Source organism: Nipponia nippon, unplaced genomic scaffold (genome assembly GCF_047370975.1).
Source record: "Nipponia nippon isolate SJK-2023a ecotype South Korea unplaced genomic scaffold, ASM4737097v1 scaffold_4, whole genome shotgun sequence".
In the NCBI taxonomy this organism is placed as follows: domain Eukaryota; kingdom Metazoa; phylum Chordata; class Aves; order Pelecaniformes; family Threskiornithidae; genus Nipponia; species Nipponia nippon.
In genome coordinates this window covers 65,512,384-65,525,188 of record NW_028262358.1, presented here as the reverse complement: position 1 = coordinate 65,525,188, position 12,805 = coordinate 65,512,384, and the positions used below count along the sequence as shown (strand labels likewise).

Sequence of the window (12,805 nt, the reverse complement as noted above, 5' to 3'; positions counted from 1 at the left end):
AGGGTACAAATGTACCTGTACTCCTACAGCAACATTTGATGACAAATTCTGAACAACGAAAGAACAGCATCAAATTATAGTTGTTTGCAAAGATGTCTCTATATCACAGTAAAACCATGCTGATTCGCCATGAGTGAACTGTTTTTTTCCCCCACAAACATTTTCATATATAAGCTTGCTATCTCAATATGTTAAAGCTATTTTTTTCTAACTGAGTATCTCTTATCAGTTTCTATTCTGTGGCGCTCACCAACAAATGACACAACATGTTAGAGAGAAGACACACACAGGAATTAGCTTTCAGAAACATTTTGTCACACAACCCAATTTTTGTTTACTCTGAAATATCTCTCAATGCATTCTGCATGTCACATATATACTTTTTTTCCAAAAAGTGCTTTGACTCAGTATAGATTCCAAGAAAATGTCTTATTATGCAGAAGTTAGGTCAATTTAATTTAAACTAGTCTTTAAAATTGTAATAATTTTATTCATATAATACAGGCTAAGTTTGCACATGTACCTAATCCATTCAAAATAGACTAAAATATTTCCAGTTAGGGCAAAGTGCCTGTCCATGCAAGCTTTGTACCGATATAACTAAGTTTATAATTGCATTGCAATTTGTCCTGGTTTATCTGGTTTGATTTTTTTTTTTAAAGATAGTAATAGACTCATCAGAGTTTCTTATAAATATTTGCTCCCAAAATTCAACTCATTTCTGAAGATTCCAAGGGAGAAGGAAGAAAAAAAAAAAAGAAAAAAGTGACATGATGTACGATTCCCTTATGCAAAACTTACTTCTGCCTCTGCCCTTTTCAACTGATGATAATGTAGCATTAACCCTTGCTTACAGGGTATAGGGATAAGAAGCCCTAGAGCACTCCTGTTTTTCCTGGTGAACTTTTTCAGTTCACCACTTTTGCAGTTCACCATTATTTATAGGTAGTAATCCAGAAAGTTGGAATAAGTAACACCAGCCACTTTAAGCAGCGTGTGTTACCAGAGGCATAAGGAAGGCTCACGTAGCATGCGACACAGCTCATCATGACAGAGCCCTCCAAGATGCAACAGGCTGAAGACAGAACTTCCACAGAGTTCCTGGGCTTCTTCATTACTCTCTCCAAGTGATGATATCAGGAAACTCTGCAACAGAAATCTTAAAAAAGGATGCGGAATGTATTCAACTTCCAAGTCTTTAGTACCACAAAAAAGAGGCTTGGAGTAGTTTTGTGCATAAACTGGACATGGAGTGGGCAGAAAATTTATTTTCCGTCCTCCCTCACTTATCACATCTATTATGTGCACTCTTCAGAGTCCCATTACTTCCTCTTCCAGACTTACTGGGCGCATAGAGAAGGAAGGAACTCAGGTACATGTATAAAATAACAGAAGTAAGAAGGCTGTGTAGAAATCAAATAGAGCCACAGACCCAGTGAAATGAATAAACTTTGATCTGAGATGTGTATTTCCTCCAACAATGACTGATCACTGTGGCTTGTCTCAAAGGAAAAAAAGAAAAAAAAAAGGGAAGGTTCGGACTTTTTTTTTTCCTGCAAAGAAAAAAAAAAATCTAAAATAAAACTTCCCCCCAACCTCTGCCAGAGGATGACATAGGACAATCCCCAGACAATCTCTGGGAACAACTCATCTCTTTCACTTTTCTCATGGTTCCAACATAAATTAGCACTTGTAAAGAAAAACTATGATGTTGTCCGTTCAAATACACCACAAAAATGCAGGAACGGACAAGCTATTCAGTGGGATGATAGGGCTTCAAAAAATATCCTTAACTCTGAGTGCAATACAAACTTATATTGTTCCTGATTCTTTTTTCCCTAAGGACTTTCATGTCGACATCTTTTGTAAGAAAGAAAAATCAAGAAAGGAGAGCAAAACTGTTTCATCTGGATTAGTCACTGGCTGCACTAAAGAATTACAGTCAATGAAACTGAGACAGTTTAAGTGATGAAATTTGGTACTTTAAATGCTAAATAATTATTTTGAAAGGCCAATCATAATTAAATAGATCAAGAACATGAAGCGAGTGGACCTTGCAGCAACTTGTGTCCACTCAAGAGCACAACATTTAGCTACACTGCAACTTCTGGAAAACAACACAAACTGTGTTAAGGGAAGGCTGTTCTTGAAGCAGCTTAACCCTGCCCTCTTTGAGCTGAACTATGTTGATAATACGCATACTTAAATACAATTTTTGAAGTTTTTGAACACAAATGCTGCAGAATACTAGCAGACAGAGGCACTGAAGAATAAAATGCTAACATTGGAGTTTGGTCATGAAAACATATCAAGGATCAGATACGAGTACATTTCACTCAACCCAGTAAGCCTGCTTCACGTAACCAACAAACATTTGCTAAAGATTATAATTTTCTGAATAATGCCTTGAAAATTCTTTTCCCTCACTCCCTCAGTTAAAAACAAAGCCACTGCCACACATGGCAGTTGAGAGCTATGTGATGACAAGACAACAAGATCCTTGAGCAGTATCAGGATTATTATTACAAAAACCAATCTGTGGTAACCAAGACAGAAAACAGATATCTCAACATACACAAATTGGCTTCAGTCATATCACAGTTACAGGACTTCACCTATTCAGTTAAATTAATCCCTCTGCCTATCTCAGCTTCATATTACAGAATTCAAGCGTTTAGGAATATAGCTGAATTCAATTTTCAGCAAGTTAGGATATCCAATTGTCACTTCATAAATACTAAATTTCTGGAAATGTTTAGTGAAGCATGGAGAGCCTGGTCCAGACGAACCTCTATAGAGCTTTTGCTGCTTAGTCCAAATCTCAGAGATAATACACTTCTAAAAACTAATTCCAGATGAACAACTTTTGTTAAGCACCAACCTTAACCAAAAACTGTAACCTCTTTTCCAGTACAATTATTTTATGTATTCTATGAAAGCTCACTAGCACCTTATTGAATTGAAATATCCATTTTTTTAAGTTTGAAAATATTCTTTCTATATCCAGTCAACTTTGTGGACTAAATTAATCTAATTAATTTAAATTTGTACCAAACATGTCACTTTGCAAAACCAGCTGCAAGGCGGGGGGGGGGGGCGAAGCTGGTTTTTGTGTAAGATGTTGTATGAAACAAGGTTTAATTCTTTCAATATCCAAAATTCAAAAGCCGTGTTATAAAACATTAAGTATGTTGAAGTGTTTTAAAGCACTGGAGCTGAAGAAACGTAGCCACAAATATGTCTAGAACTAAATTACGCTCACAAAGCAAAAGGGAATATAAGCAGGATAACAATCTAACTACCAACTGCAGAGCAGCTTAGAGAGCAGTTTCTGGTCTACTGAAATTGCATTTCTTCCTAAGCACACAGACTATTGTCAGTGGATATTCTGTTCTTTCAGAAAAAAAGAAAAACAAGATGGACAGAAAAAAGAATGGAAATTTAAGTAAAAAAAAACTGTCAGAACTGGGACACAGGAAGACAGCCAGCACCTGAATCTATGGTAAGATTACTTTTTAAAATAAAGGAAAATAGAGGGGAAATAAAAAGATAGGTGTCAGACTAAACAACTGGCCTAGATCATGGAATTCAATGAGCAGCAACAAAAGAGAGTTGCTTTTTTTAGAAGCTGTTTAATAGGGACTGCTAGGGAAATTATGCCTGAACTCATCTGTACTCCCAGGCAGCGTAAAGTCTCAAAGTGGAGTCTTCCAATTGTACAAGTGTGGAACAAGCCTAAGGAAGTTCTTCATTATTCAGAGATTTACTCTCTTACTTCAAAAAAGCTAGAGAAAAACAGGCATTTGGGCAACAGTGATAAATGGATGAGATTTTATGGAATTGCTTTTTCCTGCAAGTGAAAAAAAGTGAGAAGTGACCATCTTGCTAAAAGGTGCACATACAAAACTATTACTTTTTGAGAACCTAAGGTGACATAAAAAAGAAAAAAAAATGGAGTTTCCCTTCATACTCTAACTTAAAAATACGAAAAATATTTTATACTGAATTATGTTGTTTCTCCATTTGCACTTTTTCAGCAATTGCACCTTTTCAGTAAACTCCACATTATTTCAAAGGTATCTTTTTAAAAATTTGAAAATTGCAGAGCACAGCTAAGTATTGCTGGCATGGGGATTAACATTTCACCGAAGTGCCTAAGTCACAATCATCATTTCACCTCAATGATATGCCATACCACAACAGGTAGTAGGTGCTAACCCTCCAACATAAGAGAGCTTCAATTCACTAAGACTAGGTATGGGAAGAAGGGTTACTGGCTAGCACATTAGATAGCTCCTTGCAAAATGTCAAGATGGTAGCGTCAACCAGGGATCAGTGCAATGTTTTTGGGAACCTTTTGCATATAGGCACTGCGATTGTTACATTATTAGTCAACTTCATGGATTTTCAGCTATGCCATTGGTCTTATTTCTTTAGTAATAATTGTATGTTAATACCATTCATGCTATCATCATTTTTTATCTGACAGAGTATGTGTGTAATGTACACTATATAGTCTAAATTAAATTATTAACACAGATAACATGTTTAGAGTAATTCCTGAATTATACTCCTACAATGGTGAAATGTGGCTATAACTATGCACATTAGTTGAGGCTTGAAGTCTGGAGGTTATCTAGTCTAACACCCCTGCTCACAACAGGTTGGTCAAGGCCTTGCCTAGTCAGATTTTTAATATTTCACAAATATTTCCATTACCTACCTAGGCAATCTGTTCTAGTGTTTGATCACCCTCAATTGATATACACAATTCACATTTCGATGGAATTCCCTGTATTTTAGTTTGTGCTCGTTTCTTCTCATTCTGTCATTGGGCACCACCGAGAAGAGCCTGGATCCATCTTCTTTACTCATCCCCCAGCCAGGTATTTGTACACAGTGCTAAAACTTCCCCAAGCCTCCTCCTCTCCAGGCTGAACAGTTCCACCTCTGTCAGTCCCTCCTCATACATCAGATGCTTAAAGCCTTTAATCAATGTTGCAGTCCTTTGCTGGACTCTCTCCAGTACGCCCAGAACTGGACCCAGCACTGGGTCCATTAGGACACCCCCCTTTCTCTGCAAAGCTGCTTTCCAGCCAATCGGTCCAGCCTGTACTGGTTCATGGGATTGTTCCTCCTCAGGTGCAGGACTTTGTATTTGTCTTTGTTGAACTTCATGAGACTCCTGTCTGCCCATTTCTCCAGCTGTCCGGGACCCTCTGATATATCAGCCACTCTTCCCAGTGTTACCATCATCTACAAACCGGCTGAGGATGCACTTTGTGCCATCATCCAGGTCATTAATTGCCTTGGTGTCAATGCCTTTAGTAAAGCATTAGTGACTAGCCTCCAGCTGGACTTCAGGCTCCCGATCACAACCTTTTGAACCCAGCATTTGCGCCAGCTTCTGGTCCACCTCACTGTCCACTTACTTAGCCCATACGTCATCTGTTTGTCTAGAACAATCACGGGAAAGTGTCACAAGCCTTGCTAAAGCTGAGACTATATCCACAGCTCGGCCCTCATCCACAGAGCCAGTCATCATATTGTAGGACGTATGGTTTCCCCTTTGTAAATCCATGCTGACTACTCCCAAACACCTTCTTAGCTTGAAGAAGTTTGGAAAGGATTATTTGCATTATTACCTTCCCAAGGATTGAGGTGAGGCTGCTCAGCCTGACATTTCCCACATCTTCCTTCTTGAAAATAGGAATGACATTTGCCCCCCTGCTCATATCTCAGGAACCTCCCCTGACTGCTGGGACCTTTCAAAGATGATCAAGAATGGCCTTGCAGTAACACCAGCCAGCTCACTCTGCACTCATGGGTGCATTCCATAAGGTCCCATGGGACTTGTATCTCTAATTTAAATGTTCCCTAACCTGACCCTCCCTTTTTCCATTAATTTCCAAATTGCATCTTCAGGTTTTTGCCATTAACTATTTACTGATAAGATGACGATCAAGCTGGAAAAGTAAAGTTTTTCTGACTAAAACAGCTTATGGAGTAAGAATAGTGCATCAGTACTTTTTTTTTTTTTTTTTTTTTAAAGAAACAAGGCATTACTATCCACTTCAAGATTATCTATTAAGATTCTAGTGAATCTAAGGTATATAATATCCAAATCTTCTTACATTATCATTACACCACTGTTACAAATTAATTGTATAGTATTTTATCTACTAAGTGGACACAAAAGTTTCAGTATTTAGTTACTACTGAGAATCCTATCAGCTTACACTAACTACAGCATTGATCTGCATGCTGACACCGAAACTACTACATCATGGCTTTATCTCCTTTTACGCCCTTTCCCAGCTATTGTCTTATATAAAAGACAGGCAATAAGAATGAACAACGACAAAATTTAACAGACAATAAGTTGCTGGGTCATATTTTGTTTTCTTTCACACTCCTTTTAAGTTATGTGAATACAAATTGATGCAGTTCTACAAGAAAAAAGGAATGTGATTGTAACTCAAACAGAAAAGACCCCAAGAAATAGTGTATTAGCTCAGATTTTATTACTGATTTATCATGAAGGTTTAAGATGGCAATTAGAAAAAGACAGGATTCTAACAAAAGCTGTCTGTAAAATAACACTAATGAAAACAAGGTATTTTTCAGTTTTACTTCCTTATTAGCAAGTATTTATATTTAAAGTGTCTCTAATATAAATAAAATATAATGAAGCTGCTCCATAGTGCATAGTAAAAACTGGAAGAGGCATCAGGAATGTCTCAACTATGGAAATTGCTCCAAACTAAAACCTGATTTACTAGAAAGTCAGCCAAGGTAAACTGGGTTTTGCACTTTGTGCTTAAGACTGCAGAGTTTTTGTTTATTTGCTTTTTAAATCTTGTATCATTTCTGTTACTTTGTAAAGCAGAAATAAACCAACATTTACCCAAACACTAAATATTAAAGGAAGACTAAAGAAAAGATCAGTATCAGAAATTGACCTACTAGGATTCACTGCAGAGAGCACAAACTGAAATTTCAGTTATCAGTTGAAGCAGCTTTCTGAGATTTTTAATATTTTGGTACAGTAGTAGAGCATAAAACGCTCTACATGTATTTAAGAAAATGAATTCATTTATAAAATTGCCGTCAGCACTGCTCATGTCCTATAAATGATTCAAATGAACACATAAAACAGATTGTTTCTATTCCACTTTGTCCCCCTCCTTAGTTAATTTTTGCTTCTGTTCTTACAGCAGACTCTTATTTATTACAAATAATCAGAAAACATATTTCTTAACAAACAACTTAACTGAATCATGATAAACTTAAAATACCGCAGAACAGAATTTTTCAGTTGTAAATGCAAAATGGTATCTTTTTAAATCTGTGGTAAGCCACAACTTCATTTAAGTCTCATTTTTGGGTGGGGAAAAAGCCCAGGAAGATAGAATTCATATAGCCTTCAATTAATGCAGAAATACTGTTCAGATATAAACATCCTGATTTATGCTAAAAATCAAAACAGAACTCCAGGGTTACTACACAATCTAGATCAATTTTTGTTTTATATATAATTTCTATAGATATTCCTCCATATATATTGATAAGAATATATAAATAAAAATACTTCTCAAGAACTTTTAGGTGAGAAAATTCCTGCAACTTTAGACCATAAGAATGCACAGCCATAAGCAACATGTTCTGGAAAGCAATTATTCTGTAGTATATTTTTCATGTTCGTGTTTTGTTTATTCTGATAACATTTTTTCTTCTGCAAACACAGCATAAAAAATAGACTTAAATAACATTAACAAAGGCTTCACTATTGCTTTTTACAGTTGACTTAATTTACGGTGAAGCGGTCTACAATTGACACTGTCAAGGAGAGATCCCTGTAGGGCTAAAATATTGTACTTTAAGACACATACACTGAAATTGTTCAGTTTTAACATCAAGAATAGGAATTCTTCAACAAATGGAGGCTTCAGAAAGCTTGTATTACTAACAACTATAAAACACAAATGTTAAATTCCAGCAAACCACAGCAAAACATTTCCAAGCAGTATTTCATAGATAAACAACAAATAAGAATTTCTTAGCTGACAGGAAGAGTTCTATTAGAGAATAGGTTTGAAGAAAGCTGTACTAATGCATGAAGTAAGACTTAAGTTGTGATGAAACTTCTAGAAGTCTTAAAAACAAGTAGCTTTTTTTTAGTCTTCTGTAACTATTAGTTTCGCAAGATCTCGAAGGACAGGTGAGCAGTGTCCAGCCAGTATCCCATTACAGTACACAAAAGCACTTGTACACAATAAGCAATTAGACTACTAGGAAGCCTAATGAAATCCACAGTCAAACAGTGTAGGGACTGACTGACGGACACTGGAAAATGAAATGGCACAAGAGAAGACAAAAGGCTTCAAGCAGAAGCCTGCACTACCGCAGGACTTGTAACGTGTACTACGTTAAAAATTAAACAATTTACATTAGACAAAAATAGGAATATTTTCAAGGAATCAGCTGGGTCTAGAAAATGCCACAACATCGCTACTGTTTTGTCCTTAGATCAATCTGAAAGATATATCTAGATGTCTGGTTTTAGAAAAGATGCAAATTTTAACCACTGTTCATAACTCCAATATTCAGTCTAAGCACCACAGCTAATCAGTTAGTTAAAACATCATGCAAAATGTGACAACTATGTTCACCGGCATAGTCCAGAACAACCATTTTTCCCCTATTCCAAACAAATGGGTACTCTAGTGCAAAGCATAAGACAGAAATGTCAAGGAGGAGTTGACTTCAGTGAGGAAACATATCACCTTCAAATATTAATTCTCCACGTAACTACCAACGCATTGTGGTTCTAATACTCACTTAAAAGTCTGCTTGCTGTGGTGTCGTATTAGGTACCATTTTGCAGAACACACTGAATCATATCATGTTGCTTGGTCACATCTTTAGCTTACTGAACCCATAAATGAAAACTACGATATTCTAAACTAGGAGCTTATATGGCCATAGAAACTCCTCATTACCTTACAGCCATCTTGTATGACTAGGACAAAGAGCAATAAGACAAATTTCATAAAGAGAAGTGACTGACTGGAAGCAACAAGTAGAAATGAAGCATCAGAAAGCCAAACAGACTTCACCAGCTGTTTAATTCACTGGATTCCTCCTTTTCCCAGAAGTTTACAAATAATTGAACCCAAGAACAGCTTAGAGCTCCTGTCCTGCGAAAGACACTGCTGAAGAGCAGAGGGGTTTTTAGGATTGGGATGCAGCTGTGCAAGGGAACCAAGCCTCATTATTGGAATCTGCCTTTGGTGCTACTAGCTGGAAGAACTTTTGAAAATATCACCTACACACCCTTTCAGATACAAAGCTAAAGTCTTCAGTTACTATGAACATGGTTTTCAAGTGCTTGCAAAGTTTATCAAAATTACAAAAATAGAACTAAGCAAATTTTAATGTGTCTTACAACTGACTGGAAGTATGGTTTCCAAATATAAACTGTCCTACAAGGAACACTGTCTTCTTTCCAAGGGGGCACTATATCCTAGTATTAAATAAATGAGCTTATTTCTGGGGTATCCATCAATCCAGCATGAAATAAGGAGTTTCTAGTTAAAACAATTCCCAGCCCTTCAGAAAGCGTGCCTGAAGAAGTCATGCAGTTTATAACAGTTGGTGCTGCATCTTCTACTGGCAAAAGTGATTACAATTGAACTTTCTAACAGAGAAGAACCTCTCACACCTTTGTACTGAAGTGACTGGCATCTTTTGGGACACAGTATTAGCCTGAAGTAATCTGCTGATAAGATCTACTTACTACCTTACTCATAAAAACTCTCATAATAAATCAAAACAAAGGTTATTTCACTGAAATAAGATTTGGAATGCAACTTTTTTCCTCCTTTCATGTAATTACATGTTTCATAATTTAATCTTGATCTAAAATATTAAACGACTACTATTTGACTTAGAATTTGGACACTATGGTCAGACTGAATGAGTGTGTGTGTATATATATATATATATATTCAAAGGATATTAAAGCCATAAAACCAAAGAAGTTATTTTCCATTTAGCTCACAATCCCTATTTCTGTTAGTGATGTTAAGTCAGACTGAACAGCTAAATATACACAATATCTAACCCAGTGATTTACAGTTGTAAACAAGCAATCCATGCGTCCATGAAAATTTGGAACTAGAACATAACTTGAAATACAAATATGTATTTTATACCTGTTACAGAATTTTTCTTTGAAGCATACTTTTTTAAAATTTTAGTTCTCCAGCTAAGATAACTTAAAAAAAAAAATAATGAACTCAAGACAACCTTTTTAGTACTGTGACACTACCTTCAGGAAAATCTTAATCTTTTGCAAAAAAATCAAGTTTGAGCTATCAAACAATCACCACTGAAAGGATTTGTATATTGTGTTTTCTCTTATTTGCTAGTGTACCTCAGAGTACATTTTTAAGGATAAACTGATAAGGTCTTAAAGGTGGAGTTTTAAAATGGAACGTTAACTGGCACCTAATAATAGCAATGTGAATGTAGCATTGTAATGAGCTCACTGGATATACACAAATGTATTTGTTAAACTCTCAGTGCAATGAAAGCAAATTTTGTTTTTCGCTATAGAAAAAGATCTATTTATATAAAGACTTGATGCCTTACCTCTAGGTCACAGCTGTATTCCGTGCCATCCAGAAGCATCACTTTACACTGCACAGTTTTAATTTTCTTGGGAGACTTCTGAGGAATGTTTTCTGTTTTAATTTCAGCTGTCTGCACTTCTTTTGTCTCCCTTTTTTCTTTTTCTTCTTGTTTTTCTTCCTTTTCCTCTGTAACTTTCTCTACTTCACTTTCTTTACCATCTTCTTTGGCAGGCTATATAAAATACATTTAAACAATGACTGAAACTCAGAAAGGTGGATATTTTAAACTTTTTCATTTCTTTTATAAGCTACTAATAAATAAGACATGAAGCTTTCATTAAAGTTATGCACATACTGGGAGCACAATAACCAGCATAAGCAATTAAGGTCTTCCTTTGGGGATCAGATATTCTTGCTCTCAAACCACAGAAAGTGCCTTTTTTTTTTTTTTTCCTTGAACTGAGATATTTTTTTTAATGTTTTATTGGCTTTTTTTCCTAACAGAAACAAATTTAACAAGAAGCTCCAGGAATTATATAAAACTTAAAGAAACGGTGTTTATTAAAGTCAAGTGATACAAAATCACAGAATGGTTGAGGTTGGAAGGGACCTCTTGAGATCATCTAGTCCAATGCCCTTAGGGCCCCTCTAGGGCCACCTAGAACAGTTTGCCCAGGACTGTATCCAGTTGGGTTTTGAATATCTTCACAGATGGAGACTCCACAACCTCTCCGGGCAACCTGTTTCAGTGTTTGACCCGCCATCACAGTAAAAAAGATTTTTTTTGCAATTTGAGATGGAATTTCGTGTTTTTAGTTTGTGCCCATTGCCTTTTGTCATTTAACTGCATACAACTGAGAAGAGTCTGGCTCCTTTTCATTCTCTCCCTTCACGTATTCATACGCATTGATAAGATTCCCCTTGACCCTTCTCTTCTCCAGGCTGAACAGTACCAGCACTCTCAGCCCCTCCTCATATGAAAGATTCGCTATGCCCTTAATCATCTTCGCCACCCTAGAATGTGAGGTTTGAGTGTTAAGAACTGACATGCAACTTTTCAAAAAGCAAGACTCTGGAGCACTGCAGAAGGTGGCGTTTGGCTTGGAACTCAGCACCAACCTCCCAGAATGAATCAGTAAGGACAGGGACCACAAGCATGGTTTCTAGGTAAAGGATAACAAAAACTGAGATCATAAGGACTCAGAGATAATCCATGTGTTATTTGTTGTGGTTAAGTCACTAAGGAGGTATTCGTGCAATCTAATGGCTTCAGAGACAAAGCTGACTTAAGAAGCTTCTCCTCTTATCCTTGCTCATTTCTACCACAATGATACAGTTCAATGTTCCTTTGAACTATGCCAAAGTGTCAGGTTACACTAAAATTTGACATCTAGAACTGGAGTAAAAAATGATCTGCCACAGAGCAGGAACCTTTAAAACCAGCTATGCTACTCGTAACTGTATCAACCCAACGGCATAAAAGGCCAGATAGTAGCTGTCATTTTTTCCCCTGATACGATTCTAACAAAGGCTTACATGAATTGCATAAATCATGAATCAGGTCTCATTAAAATTACTCCAAAGCATCCATTAGCCTTCCCACATGTACCTGTGTTTCAGCACTACTAACAGAGTGTTTTTCTTCTTTGTCGTCTGCTTTAGCATTATGCTGATTTTCAGCCGCTGCTTCTTCTAAGCTCTTTTTAGGCTGAGCCACCCCCTCTGCTGCCTGGCATTCACTTTCTTCAACTACTTGTTCTTCCCCTGTGGTCCTTTTCTTGGTCTCATCTTTGGGCTCTGCCAAGGTGTATGATTTTTGTTTCTTAAGCCAGGGGGGAAGGAAACGAGAAATACCCTTGCTTTCAGGTGAACCTTTTTCCTTCTTCTGGCTACTTGGACTACTTTGGCTAGTTGGTGCTGGGACAGAGGAAGAATCTTGAGCTCCTTCAGAGGATGTTTCCCTGGACTTTTGACTTTCTGGAGTCTCTGATGCTTCTTCAGGCTTGTCCTTGGCTTTGTCTGGTCCCAGCTGCTCAGAATCTTTCTTTACTTCAGTCTCTGAGCCAACTTCAGTTGTCATTGTCACAACTTAAACTAAAAGAAGCAACCATAAAAATAGTTTTGTTATGTAGCATCACTACTTTTACTGACTCTTACATTATTTGCAG

General features: G+C 36.8%; 1 protein-coding gene across 11 annotated transcripts in view; it reads right to left on the bottom strand.

The window, feature by feature from the left end:
- EPB41L2 (erythrocyte membrane protein band 4.1 like 2) overlaps positions 1-12,805 on the bottom strand; it is a 123,598-nt gene that overhangs the window by 61,631 nt on the left and 49,162 nt on the right. For 9 of the 11 annotated variants that reach the window (XM_087773309.1, XM_087773307.1, XM_087773315.1 and 6 more), the window contains exons 3-4: positions 12,247-12,731; positions 10,657-10,869 (exon numbers count right to left, since the gene is read on the bottom strand). In XM_087773309.1, coding sequence (XP_087629435.1) covers positions 10,657-10,869; positions 12,247-12,717 — 684 coding nt within the window. In that variant the 5' untranslated portion in view covers positions 12,718-12,731. Of the gene's footprint in view, positions 1-10,656; positions 10,870-12,246; positions 12,732-12,805 lie in introns of those variants that run through there. The other 2 variants (XM_087773308.1, XM_087773319.1) reach the window with 2 other exon arrangements.